At 39.2% G+C, this 21,257-nt stretch overlaps 1 protein-coding gene across 3 annotated transcripts; it reads left to right on the top strand.

Annotated features, from left to right (window-relative positions):
- The first annotated feature begins 1,047 nt into the window (after positions 1 to 1,047).
- Positions 1,048 to 20,773, top strand: LOC130911008 (histone-lysine N-methyltransferase SETDB1-B-like). Of its 3 annotated transcripts, none has more exons than XM_057828727.1 (9): positions 1,048 to 1,149; positions 1,232 to 1,293; positions 4,723 to 4,809; positions 10,431 to 10,718; positions 12,906 to 13,073; positions 15,540 to 15,741; positions 16,827 to 16,900; positions 17,034 to 17,224; positions 17,314 to 20,773. In XM_057828727.1, exons 3-9 carry the CDS (start codon positions 4,725 to 4,727, stop codon positions 17,416 to 17,418), a joined length of 1,113 nt encoding a protein of 370 aa, XP_057684710.1. In that variant the 5' UTR covers positions 1,048 to 1,149; positions 1,232 to 1,293; positions 4,723 to 4,724; the 3' UTR covers positions 17,419 to 20,773. The 3 variants fall into 3 exon arrangements, with proteins under 3 accessions (XP_057684710.1, XP_057684709.1, XP_057684711.1); XM_057828726.1 differs by having other exon boundaries at positions 4,720 to 4,809; XM_057828728.1 differs by lacking the exon at positions 10,431 to 10,718 and having other exon boundaries at positions 4,720 to 4,809.
- Positions 20,774 to 21,257: the final 484 nt, after the last annotated feature.

Genomic DNA, 21,257 nt, shown 5'->3' with positions numbered 1-21,257 from the left:
TTATATGACCGAATATATAATGCAAACAACGTTGCTTAAAAGTTGGTAGGGACAATTTGAGCGTTCTGAAAAGTTGGTAGTGTTATGTCCCTACCGTCCCTATGCAAACATACGCCCTTGACAGTGTAGAGAAGAGGCAACAATAGAACAGGTAAAAATTAGGGCTGTCAAAATTATCGCGTTAACGGGCGGTAATTAATTTTTAAAATTAATCCCGTTAAAACATTTGACGCAATTAACGCACACGTCCCGCTCTGACAGATTTAAATGACAGTAAAGTGAAATGCCCACTTGTTAATTGTGTTTTATGGAGTTTTGCCGCCCTCTGCTGGCGCTTGGGTGCGACTGATTTTATAGGCTTCAGCATCCATGAGCATTGTGTAAGTAATTATTGACATCAACAATGGTGGGCTATTAGTTTATTTTTTGATTGAAAATTTTACAAATTTTATTAAAACGAAAACATTAAGAAGGGTTTTAATATAAAATTTCTATAACTTGTACTAACATTTATCTTTTAAGGACTACAAGTCTTTCTATCCATGGATAGCTTTAACAGAATGTTAATAATGCTAATGCCATCTTGTTGATTTATTGTTATAAAAAACAAATACAGTCCTTATGTGCCGTATGTTGAATGTATATATCCATCTTGTGTCTTATCTTTCCATTCCAACAATTTATTTTACAGAATATATATATAATTTACAGAAAAATATGGCATATTTTATAGATGGTTTGAATTGCGATTAATTGCGATTAATTATGATTAATTCATTTTTAAGCTGTAATTAACTCGATTAAAATTTTTAATCGTTTGACAGCCCTAGTAAAAATACATTGCATAAGATAGATAGGAACGAAAACTGATGGTCCTGGTGTTGCAAAAAGGAAAATATAAGAATAAAAGTGGAATAAATGTTAAGAATGTCGATATTTAAATGGAATACAGTCATTTTTTATGAAAAAGACATGTCGTCAAGCCACTATATTCCAAACCGCTAGATGGCGATAATGTATCTTAACGGTTCTTGCTAGCCACTATAAAAACTAAAGAAGAATAAATAAGCCGCGGAAGACCATCACGACGACGACGAAGAAGAAAAGAAATCGAAGAAGACCCACGGCGACGACGGAGAATCTATCCAGGTAGCATAATATTAATGTTTTGCGGATATTTCTATTCGTCGTTGGTAATCAAACAGAACATTTTGATTTTTTCTTTTATCAGAACTCCACGTTATCAGTGCTAGAGACCTAGTCACTCTGAAGGCTATCATACCGTTCATTGAGGTAAGCTAGTTGTTGTGCCGAAAAATTTGCCGCATGCTAAATGCTTGGTTTAATACTTGTTGACATTTTAGCTCGTTTCAATTGTGACGTCTACAGGGGTTAGCATTACGTTTTAATAGCGGACAACAGAAAGGTCGTTCTCCATCCGTCGTCAGGTTCCGGAAAGAGTGACGGGAAATTTCTCGCATTTATGCCGCTAAAAAATACAGGCCTATGTACAGCAACCTCCACTTAAAAGATGCATTCAATAGTTCTACAGTGTTGCTAAGTCTGTCCATTTTGGTTTTCCATTTTGGTAGGTTTTGTGTGAAGTTGTCATACACGACTTGTTCGCGCCCTTTTGTTTTGTTTGGCGTTAAAAATGGTGATAAATAGTTCATCTAATATATTGTAAGACTTGATTAGTTATCTTATCTACTAATGCATACGAATTCAAATAATGAAATACTTTCGTTTCTGTAAAACGGTAATTTTGGAAATGAAAACATCTTGCCAAAAGAAATAAAATTCAAACTGCTAGTAATAGATTCATTTTCATATGCTGTATATCTATACCTACTTATATGTGAAAATTAGGGCTGTCAAACGATTAAAATTTTTAATTGAGTTAATTATAGCTTAAAAATTAATTAATCGCAATTCAAACCATCTACAGTATAAAATATGCCAATTTTTTCTGTAAATTATTGTTGGAACGATAAGATAAGACACAAGACGGATATATACATTCAACATACAGTACATAAGTACTGTATTTGTTTATTATAACAATAAATCAACAAGATGGCATTAACATTATTAACATTCTCTTAAAGCGATCCATGGATAGAAAACTTGTAGTTCTTAAAAGATAAATGTTAGTACAAGTTATAGACGTTTTATATTAAAACCCCTCTTAATGTTTCGTTTTATTAAAATTTGTAAAATTTTCAATCAAAAAATAAACTAGTAGCTCGCTATTGTTGATGTCATTACACCATGCTCACTCCCCAAACCCATAAAATCATTTGGACCCAAGGGCTAGCAGAGGGCACCAAACAACAAAAAACAAGTAACAAGCGGACATTACACTGCTATCATTTTAATCTGAGCGGGGCATGGGCGTTAATTGCGTCAAATATTTTAACGTAATTACTAAAAAAAAATAATTACTGCCCGTTAACGCGATAATTTTGACAGCCCTAGTGAAAATATAAGGACACCCCTTTATATATTCAGTTCTTTATGAAGAAATGTTCAGATATGAATGTCTGATTTTGTTTTTGTTTATCTCTGGAAAAGAAAGTGATTTAATTGCAGGTAAACAACAAAAATTAACATTTTTTTTTTACTCATTAAAACAAATATATCGACAAAATGGCATATTCTAACTGAGGAAAAAATTAGGACACCCTACCACATAATAGCTAGTGTTACTCCCTTTGGCTAAAATAATTTCAGTGTGACGCATTTTGTAGCCATCTATCAGTCTTTGACATAGGTCTGAAGGAAGTTTGCCCCACTCCTCAACGCAGAATACTTTCGACAGTGACTGACTGTTGGAGTGAGAGAAAACACCATTGTGAAACCAAAGGAGCTGTCTGAGGCCTTCAGAAAGATCATTGTAGACCCTGATGAGTCTACAAAAAAAATCTCAAAAGAATATAAAATCGGCCATTCCGCTGTAACACACAACACCATGTGTAGAGGAATAAATGGAACAGCTCACAAACATTAACAGCTCATCCCCACCGTGAAGCATGGTGGAGTGAGCATCATGATTTGGGGCTGTTTAGCTGCCTCAGGGCCTCGACAACTGGCAATCATTAATGGAAGAATGAATTCAAGAGTTTATCAGGATGTTTTGCAGGAAAGCCTGAGGCCGTCTGTCAGACAGTTGAAGCTAAAAAGAGGATGGATTCTGCAACAAGACATTGATCCAAAACACAGAAGTAAATCAACTTCAGAATGGTTTCAGAAGAAAATACACATTCTGGACTCAGTCAAAGTCCAGACTTGAACCCCATTGAGATGCTGCGACATGACCAAAAGCCAGCAATTCACGCCAGACATCCCAGGAATCTGATTGAACTACAGCAGTTTTGTAGCGAAGAATGGGCCAAGATTAGCCCTGACCGATGTGCCGGGCTGATCTGCAGCTACAGGAAGCGTCTGGTTGAAGTTATTGGTGCCAAAGGGGGGGCCACAAAATATTAAATGTGATGGTTCACTTATTTTCTCCCTTCTGCCACTGTTTGCATGCTATCCTCATTAAAATAAAAAAAAACTCTAAATATGTGGGTGGTTTTAGTTAAAGTAGCGACTGTTTTTGCATCTGTGTGATTTTGACAACGATCACATTTGATGGTGATTTTATGCAGAAATGTGAGAAATTCCAAAATTTTGAGTAGGGGTGCACGATATCCATTTTTTGAAACTGATACCGATATCGATAACTTTCTGCTCCTCAAAGCCGATACCAATATAGATAACCGAAAATATATAATTTTTTAAATGTATAACCTGAGTTTTTGAACACCTGAAGGTAAAAAAAAATAGTGGTGGATTCAACATAGATTTGCCTTTGATCTCAGCAGATTTTTCATAATTACATGAACAAAACAGTGCATTTCACTTCTGCACTGCCCGACAGCCAGCTAAGAATGAATGCAGTTCCATAAATCACAAGGCTTGGTCTTTTCTTGCTTTTATGGGAAGACACTCGTCTTTAATATTGTGAAAGTACAACAGGAAAATACACATATTCAATACTCAATATACCACTAACTGCACAATACACTTATATACACAACTATTATATGTATAGCATAGCACACTAGCTTGAGCTACTAAAGCATTCTATAACACAACAACTTATGAAGTTCTGTACATATGACCCTTCACCACAGAAGTAAACATATATTGCACATCCATATGTTATAGTAAACATAAAATACTGTAAAAGAAAGCATTCACGATTGTCAATGCTACCGCTAGACACCGCAATGTGTAAGTGAATGAACCAAACTAGTGTAACAAAAAATAGATGCAGTGAATTATTCTGACCAGCAGGTGGCAGCAATGCCCCGCAAATGGTCAACTGATTTCCCATATTAGTGTGTAAACTGCAAAGCCAGAACAGTACATAATATCGGTCCTATTAATAATGTTATTGGATTTATTGGGATGATGTCATAATTCCTATTATCGGACCAATAATTATCGTGCACCAGTAATTTTGAGATACTTTTTCATACTACTCTATATGCATGTTTTTTCGGCCAAGTGTTTCCAATTTTAGGTTTCAGCCAGTAATTTTTCGGTCTGTACATCCCCACTATTTTTTAAGCGTTGTCAGATTCATACAAGCTCATTCCGAGTTTATTTTGCCATGTTTAAAGTTCTTATAGCGACTGTTTATTTTTTGCTGTGTTTTGTATTTGTTAGTAGAGATGATGGAGATGATGGATGATCAACTGGAGGTGACGATGTCACAGTCAGAGGAAACTGGTTCGAAGATGGGACTATTTGAATTTGGTAAGTTGTGCTTGGTAAGCCTGTCACGATATCAAATTTTAGTAGGTGATGTATTGTCTCATAAATTATTGCCGATTTGTGATGTTACTGTAATTTTTTATATGTAAGTAACCCATTTAAATGCAATGAATTGTTAGTCTTAAAACACAAACTGTATTAAAAAAACAACACACACACAATTAGAGGCGTGCAAAATTTCCGATTCTTAGATTATTCACGATTCGGCCGTGGAAGATTCGAGAATTCCGATTATTGAATTATACCAGGTAAAGCAGAAATAAAACACAGTCAGCGCGGTCTTCAGGACGCAATGAGGAACGGACCGAGAGTAAATATGTTCAACTAATGCCGCTAGATTAAAAAACAAAAAAACAAAACAAAGCAATAATACCTGACTGCGGCCGTCAGCCGCTACAAACAGCGCCCAGTTGGTAGTTGCTACAAACATACAGCAACAGACTAGACTAGATGTGAAATGACAGACTTTCCCGCGTTAGTAAACAGGTGCCATCTTAAAGCAGTAGACTTCTCTCTGCTCTGTTATAGGGAACCTAATTACTTTTGATCTAAAATACCCCTAAATCGGCAAAATCTTGACTTGAATCTATCTTTAAATGATGAAACAGTTTCAAAACTTTCACATGTCGAAAGTAGACATGAGGGAAATTATGGAATAACAGGCGCAATTTTAATGACTTTTAACGGTTGATTCACAACAATAAATTAATTGAATGTAGTTTAAAGCTGCTGATACAGAATGGGGACTTGAGTATTTTATTTACTGTTTTTAACTGGTAACTTGATACTAAAATAGTAGTTTGGTTTATTTAGCCTGAGGATTTTTGAACAATTTTGGAAAAAAATATACAAAACATTAAAAAAAAAAAATTTAAAAAAATGGGGAGGGGGGGGCATCAATAATCGATTTATAATCGAATCGGAGTCTCTGAATCGTAATCGTAATTGAATCGTTAGGTGCCCAAAGATTCCCGCCTCTACACACAATGCATAACGAGTCATTTGAAAGCTAGCTACACTGCCGGCCAAAAGTATTGGCACCCCTGCAATTCTGTCAGATAATGCTCAATTTCTTCCAGAAAACGATTGCAATTACAAATGATTTGGTAGTAATATCTTCATTTATTTTGCTTCCAATGAAAAAACACAAAAGAGAATTGGGGGGGGGGGGGGGGAAATTATTGTCATTTTACACAAAACTTCAAAAATGGGCCAGACAAAAGTATTGGCACCCTCAGCTTAATACGTGGTAAGACAACCTTTAGACCAAATAACTACGAACAACCGCTTTCGGTATCCATCACATATGAGATTCCTACAATGCTCTGCTGGAATCTTCGACCATTCTTCTTTCGGCCAACTGCTCCAGGTCTCTGAAATTTGAAGGGTGCCTTCTCCAAACAGCCATTTTCAGATCCTCCACGGGTGTTCTATGGGATTCAGGTCTGGACTTATTGCTGGCCGCTTTAGAAGTCTCCAGTGCTTCTCTCAAACCATTTTGTAGTGCTTTTTTAAGCGTGTTTTGGGTCATTGTCCTGCTGGAAGACCCATGACCTCTGAGGGAGACCCAGTTTTTTCACACTGGGCCCTACATTATGCTTCAAAATTTGTTAGTAGTCTTCAGACTTCATAATGCTATGCACACGGTGAAGCAGTCCAGTGCCAGAGGTAGCAAGCAACCCCGAAACATCAGGGAACCTCCGCCATGTTTGACTGTGGGGACCGTGTTCTTTTCTTTGAAGGCCTCATTTTTTTCCCCCCTGTAAACTAAATGGTGATGCCTTTTCCCAAAAAGCTCTACTGTTGTCTCGTCTAACCAGAGAATATTCTTCCAAAACGTTTTTGGCTTTGTCAGGTAAGTTTTGCCAAACTCCAGCCTGGCTTTTTTATGTCTCTGGGTCAGAAGTGGGGTCTTCCTGGGTGTCCTACCATAGAGTCCCTTTGCATTCAGATGCCGACGGATAGTACGGGTTGACACTGTTGTTCTCTCGGAGTGCAGGACAGATTGAACTTGTTTGGATGTTAGTCAAGGTTCTTTATGCACCATTCACACAATCTTTCGTTAAAATCTCTTGTCAACTTTTCTTTCCCGTACACATCTACAGTGCCTTGCACAAGTATTCGGCCCCCTTGAATCTTGCAACCTTTCGCCACATTTCAGGCTTCAAACATAAAGATATGAAATTTAATTTTTTTGTCAAGAATCAACAACAAGTGGGACACAATCGTGAAGTGGAACAACATTTATTGGATAATTTAAACTTTTTTAACAAATAAAAAACTGAAAAGTGGGGCGTGCAATATTATTCGGCCCCTTTACTTTCAGTGCAGCAGACTCACTCCAGAAGTTCAGTGAGGATCTCTGAATGATCCAATGTTGCCCTAAATGACCAATGATGATAAATAGAATCCACCTGTATGTAATCAAGTCTCTGTATAAATGCACCTGCTCTGTGATAGTCTCAGGGTTCTGTTTAAAGTGCAGAGAGCATTATGAAAACCAAGGAACACACCAGGCAGGTCCAAGATACTGTTGTGGAGAAGTTTAAAGCCGGATTTGGATACAAAAAGATTTCCCAAGCTTTAAACATCTCAAGGAGCACTGTGCAAGCCATCATATTGAAATGGAGGCATCAGACCACTGCAAATCTACCAAGACCCGGCTGTCCTTCCAAACTTTCTTCTCAAACAAGGAGAAAACTGATCAGAGATGCAGCCAAGAGGCCCATGATCACTCTGGGTGAACTGCAGAGATCTACAGCTGAGGTGGGAGAGTCTGTCCATAGGACAACAATCAGTCGTACACTGCACAAATCTGGCCTTTATGGAAGAGTGGCAAGAAGAAAGCCATTTCTCAAAGATATCCATAAAAAGTCTCGTTTAAAGTTTGCCACAAGCCACCTGGGAGACACACCAAACATGTGGAAAAAGGTGCTCTGGTCAGATGAAACCAAAATTGAACTTTTTGGCCACAATGCAAAACGATATGTTTGGCGTAAAAGCAACACAGCTCATCACCCTGAACACACCATCCCCACTGTCAAACATGGTGGTGGCAGCATCATGGTTTGGGCCTGCTTTTCTTCAGCAGGGACAGGGAAGATGGTTAAAATTGACGGGAAGATGGATGCAGCCAAATACAGGAACATTCTGGAAGAAAACCTGTCGGTATCTGCACAAGACCTGAGACTGGGACGGAGATTTATCTTCCAACAGGACAATGATCCAAAACATAAAGCCAAATCTACAATAGAATGGTTCAAAAATAAACGTATCCAGGTGTTAGAATGGCCAAGTCAAAGTCCAGACCTGAATCCAATCGAGAATCTGTGGAAAGAGCTGAAGACTGCTGTTCACAAACACTCTCCATCCAACCTCACTGAGCTCGAGCTGTTTTGCAAGGAAGAATGGGCAAGAATGTCAGTCTCTCGATGTGCAAAACTGATAGAAACATACCCCAAGCGACTTGCAGCTGTAATTGGAGCAAAAGGTGACGCTACAAAGTATTAACGCAAGGGGGCCGAATAATATTGCACGCCCCACTTTTCAGTTTTTTATTTGTTAAAAAAGTTTAAATTATCCAATAAATGTTGTTCCACTTCACGATTGTGTCCCACTTGTTGTTGATTCTTGACAAAAAATTAAAATTTTATATCTTTATGTTTGAAGCCTGAAATGTGGTGAAAGGTTGCAAGGTTCAAGGGGGCCGAATACTTTTGCAAGGCACTGTAGGTAGGTTAGCCACAGTTCCATGGGCTTTACATTAATTGATGACACTGCGCACAGTAGACACAGGAGCATTCAGGTCTTTGGAGATGGACTTGTAGCCTTGAGATTGCCCATGCTTCCTCACAATTTTGCTTCTCAAGTCCTCAGACAGTTCTCAATTCAATTTTATTTCTATAGCCCTATATCATAACAAGGTTGTCTCAAAGGGCTTTGCAGAGTCAATATGATGGACAGTCAGAAACAATAGATGAATTAGTTAAAGTTCATGTCCTGGACATCCCCCATCCTTAGGCCCGCCATGTCGGCAAGGAAAAACTCCAAAAACCCTTTGGAAAAAATGATAAACCTTGGGGAGAACCACAGTCAGTAGAGATCCACTCCCAGGACGGACAGGCAGACAGTTCATGCTCAATGTGGTACACACTAGAGCTGGGAATCTTTGGGCACCTAATGATTCGATTACGATTCAGAGGCTCTGATTCGATTATAAAACGATTATTGATGCACCCCCCCTCCTTTTTTTTTTTTTTTAATGTTTTGTCCATTAGTTTCAAAATTGTTCAAAAATACTCTCAGGCTAAACCAAACTACTATTTCAGTATCAAGTTAACATATAACAGTAAACAAATATACAAAATTAACAGTAAATAAAAAACTCCAGTCCCCATTCTGTATCAGCAGCTGTAAACTACATTCAATTAATTTAATGTTGTGAATCAACCGTTAAAGTTGTTAAAATTGCTCCCGTAATTCCATAATTTCCCTTTTGTCTACTTTCGACATGTGAAAGTTTCTAAACTATTTTAAAGATAGATTCAAGTCAATATTTTACCGATTTAGGAGTATTTTAGATAAAAAGTTAATTAGGTTCGCTTGGAAGGTTCGCTACAACAGCCTTGCAGGGAAGTGTACTGCTTTAAGATGGCGGCCGTTTACTAACGCCCGCATCTAGCTTTTTGTAGATGTGCTTCTAACACTACCGAAGCCGTATTGCATCTAGTCCTATATAAATGATATCTACCGTAACATTATGTGGATGTACTTTGTAGCAGCTTTTCGGCAGCAGTCAGGTATGTTGTTTTTTTATCTCGTGGCATGAGTTGAGCTAGAGCCGTGAGTTGAGCACCGGCATTACCCGAGGGGCCGGGTAATTAGAAGCATGATGTTTAGCTACTCTCGCTTCAGTCCTCATTGCGTCCCGAAGACCGCGCGGCGCGCTGAGTGTGTTGTACTTCCACTTTACTTGGCATATTTCAATAATCGGAATTTGGATGTTTGTGAATCGTTCTCGAATCTTCCACGGCCGAATCGCGAAAAATCTAAGAATCGGAAATTTTGCACACCTCTAGTACACACAAAGACAACTTTACTTTTCTGAGTCAACTTTAATCCCTTTTAACTGGCTGCAAGTGCGATTTAGTTATTGCCACCACCTGTTATGTGCTACAGGTAAGTAACAGGTGTTGTTAATTACACAAATTAGAGCAGCATCAGATGATTTGTCAAAGGGGGCCAATACTTTTGTCCGGCCGATTTTTCATTCTCTTCTGTGTTTTTTCATTGCAAGCAAAATAAAAGAAGATATTACTACCAAAGCAATTGCAATCATGTTTTGGGAGAAATTGAGCATTATCTGACAGAATTGCAGAGGTGCCGATACTTTTGGCCAGCAATATATATGCACACACGCGGCGATAAACTGCAGCCGGGTAAATTACCGCCCTCCTTTTTATTTACGGTCAGATTCATTGACTTACTGCATATCGTGACAGGCTTAGTGCTTGGGTCTTATTGCTTTGTGGAAAAAGGATACTTGTTTATAAATATTCTGCTATTTCGTTACTTACATATTGTTTTTTTCCCCACCTTTAAAGAGAACTTGGGGGATTCCCAATGTGAGCCAGTACCTTCCACAAGTGGAGCTCTGTGCAAAAGGACACGCATGAAATACGGCTTGGTAAAAAGAGTGGAGGTTTCATTGTTCAGGCTCCCCGATTATAAGATCAGCGCTCTCCGACCACCCACGCCTCAGCAGTTTTATAGCGAAGATGACTCTCAAAGCAGTTCGGATACTGATGCAAAGTTCGGAGAATCCAGCGATTCGGACCGTCCGTCAGGAAAGAAATCAAAAGCTAAAAAGAAAAAAAAAGTTAACAATATTGGTAAGCACGCCTTCAAATACAGGGTCTAACTGGGGGGGGGGGGGGGGGGGTCACACCAGTCAACCATGAGATGTCGCTGTTGCGTTTTATTCCATATAACGGCATGATACTAGGGCTGTCAAACGATTAAAAAATTTTTATCGAGCTAATTACAGCTTAAAAATTAATTAATCGTAATTAATCGCAATTCAAACCATGTATAAAATATCAATCAATCAATCAACTTTATTTGTATAGCACATTTAAAAATCCGCCAAGGAGACCAAAGTGCTTTACATAGCAAAACACAGCAAAATAAGTCAACTTTGAAAGATAAAACAAACACATAAAAATAAATAAAAGACGAGGTCATAAACTGTCATTGCACATTAAAAGCTGAAGAAAAATAAAATGTTTTAAGACGTGATTTAAAATCCGTAAGTGAGGGGGCCTGTCTAATAGTAAGTGGTAATTGGTTCCACAGCCTGGGCGCCATCACCGCAAATGCACGGTCACCCCTAAGCTTCAGCCTTGATCTTGGGACTACTAGAAGCAGGTGGTCAGCTGATCTGAGGGTTCTGGTTGGACTGTAAGGCTGAAGCAGTTCTGACAGATATGGCGGCGCAAGATTATTCAAACATTTAAAAACAAATAATAATATCTTAAAATGTATTCGGTAATGTACCGAGAGCCAGTGAAGAGATGCTAAAATTGGGGTGATATGTTCACGCCTGCGGGTTCTAGTTAGGAGTCGAGCAGCAGAGTTTTGTACAAGTTGCAGACGGGCCAGTGCCGCCTGACCGACACCTGCATACAAAGAATTACCGTAATCCAGCCGAGTTGTGACAAAAGCATGAATCAATTTTTCCATATCAAAATATGCCATATTTTTCTGTAAATTAATGTTGGAATGGAAAGATAAGACACAATATGGATATATACATTCAACATACGGTACATAAGTACTGTATTTGTTTATTATAACAATAAATCAACAAGATGGCATTAACATTGTTTTCCGAAATTTCCAGGTTCGCGGTGAATCGGTAACAGGCACACTTTTGCAAAATAGACATTGTTTATTGATTAGAAAATGCTGAATAAATGAGCTTTATTGATTACAATCCCACAAGAGCAAGCAAACAAGCATCAAAAACAAGGGTAACGATGACGCTAAATTTGAGTTTATCAATCCCAGAATCCCCGCGCTACGTTACAGCACAACCAGGTGTTCCTTGGCAATGAAAATCGTTTACCGTGACAAATGAGTGGGAGCCAACGCTCCAGTTAGGCGGCGAAGGAACAAAGCCAGGCGATCCGTACGTGACCCACTGGCGGACTTCCTTCGCCGCTTAACTGGAGCGTTGGCTCCCGCTCGTTTGTCACGGTAAACGATTTTCATTGCCAAGGAACATCTGGTTGTGCTGTAACGTAACGCGGGGATTCTGGTATTGACAAACTCAAATCTAGCGTCATCGTTAGCCTTGTTATGCTTGTTTTTGATGCTTGTTGCTTGCTCTCGTGGGATTGTAATCAATAAATCTCATTTATTCTGCATTTTCTAATCAATAAACATTGTCTATTTTGCAAAAGTGTGCCTGTTACTGATTCACCGCGAACCTGGAAATTTCGGAAAACGCATTAACATTGTCAAAGCGATCCATGGATAGAAAGACTTGTAGTTCTTAAAAGATAAATGTTAGTACAAGTATAAATTTTATATTAAAACCCCTCTAAATGTTTTCGTTTTAATAAAAATTTGTAAAATTTTCAATCAAAAAAATAAACTAGTAGCCCGCCATTTTTTATGTCAATAATTACACAATGCTCATGGGTGCTTAAGCCCATAAAATCAGTCGCACCCAAGCGCCAGCAGAGGGTGACAAAACTCCAAAAAAAAAACAATAAGTTGGCATTGCACTGTGCTGTCATTTTAATCTGTTTGAGGGCCGCATGTGCGTTAATTGCGTCAAATATTTTAACGTGGTTAATTTAGAAAATTAATTGCTGCCCGTTAACACGATAATTTTGACAGCCCTACATGATACTAATAAAATTACTGTAATCTATACTTTGTTTTATACCATTGTATAGCCCATGGCGGGGGCGCATGCAAAGCATGGCGAGCCGACGGTCTGTCATAGCACTGGGGAAAACTCTACAGGCGATTGGCATTCAGTGTTTTTTGCAACCTCTCTATTTCCACAGAACACACGCCAATCATTGATTCATCAGCGTTTGCCTACGTGCCTCAAGAAACGACTAAGACACGCCCAGATCTGCCTGAGGAGGAAATCACCGTTGGTTTGAATGTACTGGCCAGGAAGAAGAATTTAATGTGGCAACGGGGGCAAGTTGTGGAGGTTGTTACCAAAGGTGGGAATGACTTAAAACTAGTTGTCGACTGAAACAGTGTATCACAAAAGTGAGTACACCCCTCACATTTCTGCAGCTATTTAAGTATATCTTTTCATGGGACAACACTGACAAAATGACACTTTGACGCAATGAAAAGTAGTCTGTGTGCAGCTTATATAATAGATTTAATTGATTTTCCCTTCAAAATAACTCAAAATATAGCCATTAATATCTAAACCCCTTGCAACAAAAGTGAGTACACCCCTATGAAAAAAAGTACATCCCTAAATCAGGGGTAACTTACGTGAATTGTGTAGCTCCGAGGAGAAATTTTTTAAGGGGGGGGGTCGTAATTCCATCTAACTAACGACATGTTTTATTGAAGTTGGTAAGCCTGTCGCGATATGCAGTGAGCCCATTTGTCGCAAGGTAAATAAAAATGAGGGCGATAATTTTCACTGCTGCGTTTTATCACCGCGTGCGTGTATGCATACATTTGTGCGTGTGTGTAGAGAACATATGGGACTCCAGTTCATTTTGCAGATGTTTATTGGTACCGTAATTTCACGAATATAACGCACACTTTTTTCCCCCCAAAATATACTTGTAAAATCATGGTGCGCATTATAAACGGGCACATGGATGGAGACAGAAATATATATATATTACATACAAATGTAAACCGTTTTTTTGTATTTTCTTTATTGACATGGCCACGTTGTGTTGAAGAAATGTATGTGGCGATCCGTTGCCGACCATTACGGTACGTGACGTCACCATTAAATTCTGCTTTTTTCACTCTTCATAAAGCACAGAATTTAGTTTCTTAAACTCATTTGAGTCCACGTTTATTGCAGCTCCGCAACTTGGACCATAACAAACGTAACAACACAGACTTCCTGTTTGTGTCCGTCAACTATATCTATATCCGTCCCTTGGGAAACTCAAACCCAAATAACAATAGTTCCTAATGTTACTGTCGCGTCGACAGCGATGCGCTGTCTCGGATTTCCGACTTACGTTCTCACTTTCATTTTACCGTATCAATCCATGGAAGAATCATTTATTCATTATGTTGAAACGAGCAAGTTATACAGCAGCCTTTAAAAGAAGTCTCATCTGTTTTGTTTACTCCTAGATTCTGGTAAGTTGGAGAAGTTGTCAAATCATATTATTACTGTGAATATTGTCAGTTTATGGTAATGTTTTGAACTACCAATATACTATGCTTGTGCTGTATTTCACCAGTCAGTAAAATGACATTTCTCTATCTGTACACAAGCTTTGTTTTCTTGTATTCTTCTATTTATTGGTGCTAAGATTAGGGTGTGTGTTATAAACAGGTACAATAATTTTCCCTAGATTTTATAAATAAATTTGGGGTGCACATTATACACGGGTGCACCTTATATTCGGGAAAATTACGTTAGGTCTCATTTAGTGAAAGCACAACAAAAATAATATCTCTCAAAAAAATAATGTTCACAAAAAGAAAAGCGCTTCAATTTGTATTAATGAGGTCATGTGACACCAATTTGATGTGGAGTGCGGCGTGTAAGTTCTGAGCACTAACAGGCTGACCTCCCACCTCTTCAATCTCTGCAGCAATGCTGACAGCACTCCTGTAACGAGTCACATGACATTTTGGAGGGAAAATGACAAGCAGTACTCAGTGTTTTTAATAGGGGTGTACTCACTTTTGTTGCCAGGGGTTTAGATATTAATGACTATATTTTGAGTTATTTTGAGGGGAAAATAAATGAACTCTATTATATGAGCTGCGCACAGACTACTATTCATTGTGTCAAAGTGTCATTTTGTCAGTGTTGTCCCATGAAAAGATATTCTTAAATATCTGCAGAAATGCGATGGGTGTACTCACATTTTTGATACACTGTATATGGACTTTTTTTCCAGCATCGGCCGATTAACAAAAAGAATAAGCCGATTAAAAAGGATTTTGATCAGGCATCTGTGTGGGCAACTGTGACTGCCGCTGTAACATTACATTATTATTATTATTTATTTTTTTTTTTTTGGCTGAAAAACTCCTTCACAGTTCAGTCTACTAGTTGGCGGTAATGTAATGAGTTGTTTTGTCCAGGGAAAATACAACATAAAAAAAGGAGGTGGACGATGTGTGAAGCTGTCGCCGCTCGGCCCCTCTTGACTCAATGCCGAGCGAACTGGAAAATATAAAAAATGCGTTGGGGAAAATCCCGAAAGGGAACTGAGTGTCACCCCATGTCACGCAGGCACGCAAATGGTCTCACTTTTGTGACTTTTTGGATTGTCGAATTGTCATAATTTCCATGAGAGCGAGACTCAGCAAACGGGCGCCCGAAGAGTCACTGGTTGAGGTTTTAATCAAAATAGTTGCAATCCAAATGCCCAACGATTTATAAATGAAAATAATGGAAATTGTCAGGTATGACTCAACTTTTTCATATTGCTTTATGTTGTTTGCTTATTTTGCCATTGTAGAGGATGGACGATTGAAGTACAAGGTCACGTTTGAAGAAAAGGGAAGGAGCCTGGTGTCGGGGCACCACATCGCTTTCGAAGCCACACCCAAGCTGGAGCAGGTGTATGTTGGAGCGCGGGTGGTGGTCAACTGTCAAGACGACTCTGTTCAGTACCGAGCTGGTATCTTGGCCGAGCTCCCCAGCAGAAAGAACCGCCTTAGGTGTGTGAAAGGTGTCTTGATAAGAAAAACACATGAGGAATGAAATTATTTCCTCTTATATTCTTTTTGATGTGATTCTACACAATTTGATTCAGTCATTGTGATTTCACCAAATAGTTTTTTGTTTGAAATTACCGTAATTTCTGGACTATAAGGCGCACCTGACTATAAATCGCCAGCCCCCAAATTTGACATGAAAATGGCATTTGTTCATAGATAAGCCACACTGGACTATAAGCCGCAGTTGTCCTCATTGTATTATCGGATATTTACACCAAAAGATATTAACTGGTAACACTTTATTTGACAAAGGCATTAGAAGACTGTCATGAAACCAAATGAACCACCATGAAGCTTTGAACCAATTGGCTGCAAAGCCTTATTGTTTCAAAAATCTTCATTTGGCCATCACTACTCCCTTGGAGGAGACAGTCAACCTCTGCTGCCACCTGCTGTCAACACTGTTGTCATCCAACATTCCTCCTAGCATGCATTGTGGCACTACAGATGTAAATAACAATCAAAATTCATGTTCTGTGCTAATTATTTCTTCAGTTACTGTTCCAGTTGTTTCATTAATTGCTAGCTATTGTATTTGGTAACATTTTCTTGGATCGTGGTGCCATAATAATGTCATAATTATTACATGACACTGTCATAAGCATTATTGAATGCTTATAATAGATGTCGGTTAGTGTCATCCAGTAAATTATCTCACTTTTGAATGGACGTAAAAGATCTGAGCTGGACATAAATGGACTTAGTGACATAATATACCACATGACACGTATTGACATCCGGCATAAGCATTCACTAATGCCCATGATAGTGTCATCTCATAATTATGACGTTCTTATGACAGTCTTATGATGCCGCTGTCAAATAAAGTTTTACCTATTAACCCAAATAAATCCTCAAATAAGCTGCACTAGACTATAAGCCGCAGGATTCAAAATGAGGGGAAAAAAGAAGCGGCTTATAGTCTGAAAATTAGGGTAAGTATTCTAAAAGGGTGGAACAAAATATAGGTTCATATCTAAATATTTTTAATTTTAAATCACTAAAGGTTTCAATTCAATTTACAGGTTTTTGGTGTTTCTGGATAACCACAGGCCCATTTACGTTGGCTTAACATTGTTTTACATGGTGGCCAGACCATGTAAGTATGAACCTAGCTTTCGGGACCTACTAGTAGTAAACTCATTCCAATTCACATGTACTATTATGTATTCACACAGTGGTAAAGTCGCACTTGAATGTTGATTAAAATACTACCTATTGTTACCCATCAGTACCCGACCCCACAGACGACATTCAAGACGACGTTCACAAACGTTTTATGAAGCAGTACATAATAGACTGGCCTTACCCTCATTTAACTCAGTACAAGCCCGGTCAACACGCCTCAGTGGAGTTTAACGGAGTCCAGCAAAGGTGCAAGGTGGACATGGTCGACTGCAGCTTGATCATGGTGGTCTCTGAGGTTTGTCCCACCGATTACTCGACTATTCTCACATTCTCCTTTGCTTTCTGAGCTTCAATGACACTGCTGTTATTCTTTCACGCCCTCAGTGTAATCAGCACAAAGAGTGGATTCACCGTGGCTCCTTACGGCTGTCACATATGCCAAGGTTTTTGGAACTGAGGAGAAGAGAAGCTGAAGCAGCTGTACAGTAATTTGGTCCGGGATGATTTCTTTGGGAATTTTTTGGCCATAATTGGCTTCTTTTTGTATGCTTTGGTTAGATCCAGCCAATTGTACAACTGTGTTTGAATTACTGGTTTGGATGAATATCTAAGATTTCAATGTGAACTTGTTTTTCTCCATTGTTTAGTCCTTTAGGTACGGTGAACGAGAAGTGTCAATCGAACTTCAAAGTGCAAACGCTTTGCAAAAAGAAGCATGAATGCAACTTGGGCCAAAGCACGATTGTAATTAGCACCATCATTAACCCCAATTGCCCGGAACATGAACCACAATTGAAAGCAACACGAACCCCACTTGTCCGCAACACGACCCACAAATGGATCGCAACAGAACTGCAAAAAGCCACAGCACGAACCCTAATTGTCCGCAACACGAACCCCGCTCGCCCGCAACGTGGACCCCAATTGCCCGCAGCAAGAACCACAAATGGATCGCAATGCGAACCACAAATGGATCGTAACACGAATGCCAGAGGCCCGCAACAGAACTGCAAAAAGCCACAACAGAAACCGTAATTACGCGCAACACGAAGTCCAATCCCTCGCAACGCGGACCCCAATTGCCCGGAACGCGAACCGTAAATGGGTCGTACCACGAATGCCAAAAGGCCGCAACAGAACCACAAAAAGCCACAACATGAACCCTACTTGGCCGCAACGCGGACCCCAATTGCCTGCAACGCAGACCCCAATTGGATCGCACCACGAACCGCACATGGATCGCAACGCGAACCGCAAATGTGTCGTAACACAAATGCCAAAGGCCCGCAACAGAACTGCAAAAAGCCGCAACACGAACCCTACTTGCCCGCAACACGAACTGTACATGGCTCGCAACATGAACCCCACATGGATCGCAACGCGTTCCCCAAATGGCCGCAACACGAACACTACTTGCCTGCAACACTAAGCCCAATTGCCCGCAACGCAAACCGCAAATGGATCGTAACACGAATGCCAAAGGACGCAACAGAACCAAAAAAAGCCGCAACACGAAACCTACTTGCCCACAAAGCGAACCGCACATGTCTCACAACCCCACATGGATTGTAAGACAAATGCCAAAGGCCCGCAACAGAACCACAAAAAGCCACAACACGAACCGTACTAGCCCGCAACACGAACCGTACTTGCCCGCAACGCAAATCGCACATGGCTCGCAACGTTAACCCCACATGGATCGCAACCCGGGCCCCAATTGCCCGCCACGCGAACCGCAAATGGATCGCAACGCCAACCGCAAAAAGCCACAACACAAACCCCAATTTTCACAACACAGCTGCAAAAAACCACAGCACGAACGCAAAAGGACAACCCAGAAGTAGACTGAATTCCATCAAAATAGACATGAAGACTACAAGTTGTCCTGCCCAGCTGCTGCTACTGTAGAGATGTTCACAAAGTAATATGTACCAAAGTGACAATTTATGAGCGAATTTCTGTAACTTACATTTTCAAGCTCTGCACATGTAGGGATGCAACATGATTCTGTTGTGGAACTTCTGGTTACATGGCAGCAGAAGGGTGGGAGTTGTAGTCCTCATCTCTTCTCCTGTGAAATTTAATCCACCAAATATTCGGACTATAAGGCGCACCTGACTTTTAGCCGCCACCCACCAAAATTGATGAAACGGCATTTGTTCATAGATAAAGCCGCAGCTGTCCTCAGTGTATTATAGGGTATTTACAAGTGCGGCTTATTTGTTATTTCAGTTTGGGTTAATAATAATAGGTAACACTTTATTTGACAGTGGTGTCATAAGACTGTGATAAGACTGTCATAATTATGACATGACATTATCATAGGCATTAATGAATGCAAATGTCATTAAGTGTCATCCGCAAAATTATGTCACTAACTCCATTTATGTCCGGCTTGGATCCATTCAAAATTGAGATCATTTGCTGGATGACACAAAATAAGCTTTCTTTATCGCTCATGGAAGTCTCGTGTATTAATTATGATGGTCTTAACGACAGTTTTATGGCACTACTGTTGACTAAAGTGTTACCAAATTCCATAACTAGCAATTGATGAAACAACTAGAACAGTAACCGAAGGAATAATTGGCACAGAGCATGAATTTTGATTATTTACATTTGTAGCGCTGCAGTGTATGCTAGGAGGCATGTTGGATTACAACAATGTTGACAGCAGGTGTCAGCAGAGGTTGATTGTCTCCTTCAAGAGAACAGTGATGGTCAAATGAAGCCTCTTGAAGAAATGAATGGTGGTTGATTTGATCTTATGACAGTCTTATGATGCCGCTGTCAAATAAAGCATTACCACTTGATAGCTTTTGATAAAAATATCTCATAATACAGTCAGGACAGCTGCGGCTTATAGCCCAAAAATTTTGGTACTTCAGGGTCGTCGTCCTACATTCGTGCTGTGGCTTTTTGCATTCGTGTTGCGGGCAGATTGGGGTTCGTGTTGTGGCAATTGGAGTTTGTGTCTTGGCTATTTGCATTTGTGTTGTGGCTTTTTGGAATCGTGTTGTGAGTCATTTGCATTCGTGTTGCGGGCAATGAGGGTTCATGCCTTGGCTATTTTTAATCGTGCTTTGGTCAATTTGCTTTCGTGCTTTTTTCTTTTGCAAAGCGTTTGGACTTTGCAGTTCGCCCGACACTTCTCGGCCACCATATTTAGGTGTTAAGATGTAAATTGTATATATAGTCATACACAAGCTGTGTTACAGACAACCATTGGCATTACATGGAATGTAACTGGCGAAACTCATTAACGATAGAGGTTAGTAAGTTGTTTTTAAATACAGATTCCATTGAAGGTCAAATCTATAAAATTCTCAGTTAAGCATCTTAAAAAGTTTGTGCGCTCGTTATCCTCGGTTAACTCATTCACTACCAAAGACGTCTAAACAATGATTTTCAATTGCTAATCACTAAAGGACAAAAAAAGGAGGAGAAACAAACTTTTTTTTTTGTAAGTTTTGCATTCATTTAGCGATCGAACACAATTTTCCTTGGCACTTGGAAGAAGGGATGGGTTGTAACATGTTTGGTAGTGAATGAGTTCATCATGAAAAAAATGTAGAAAAAAAACTGGTCCATATTTCAATATATTATTCAAAAAAATAACACTAGATCACGGATTAAAAGTTGAAAAGAAAAAAAAAAACTAAGAAAATCTTAAATTTTATAGGCTCAATGTCAAAAACATTTGGACAGGTAGTCACAAGAGGCAAAAAGAAAAAAATGCTAAAAGACCAATTAACACCATTTTCCCTTAAAATGATCAATTTTCTCAGTTGAAACTTTTGTAATCTCCATCTATGTTCTATTCTGAATAAATTATTGAAATTTGGCACTTCCATGTCATTGCATTCAGTTTGTATTCACGATTTGTACAGTGTCACAATCTGGTTTGGAAAAAAAAAATTTGGATGCAACTTCATATTTCATCACTTTTCCTAATTTGATGGGGACAACTGATTACACAGAAAATGTTTATTTTCTCAATGTGCTGTATACATTTTGCATACATTGCTGTTTCTATGGGGTCAATGTTGTTTTAGCAGTGGCAAGGACTAGAAAAACGGAATTATGAGTTGAAGGAGTAGTTTCCTGGAGCAGTCTGGTGATGCTCTAATCCATGGGTGTCAAACTAAAGACCAGATCCAGGCCAACATGTATTTTGCAAAAGCAAGTCATGTGCACAGACTTCAAGTTCTTAGCTAAAATAAATTGCAGTTTTTGTGAACAATCCTTCTTTCAAAATCATTGTTATGCACTGTCCCATAAATTGTTTGACTCGTGCTGATAATGATTTTCTGCTTTTGAAGTTTACT

Source organism: Corythoichthys intestinalis, chromosome 22 (genome assembly GCF_030265065.1).
Source record: "Corythoichthys intestinalis isolate RoL2023-P3 chromosome 22, ASM3026506v1, whole genome shotgun sequence".
In the NCBI taxonomy this organism is placed as follows: domain Eukaryota; kingdom Metazoa; phylum Chordata; class Actinopteri; order Syngnathiformes; family Syngnathidae; genus Corythoichthys; species Corythoichthys intestinalis.
Note: the sequence above shows the minus strand (reverse complement) of the source record. Positions and strands in the feature narration are given on the sequence as shown.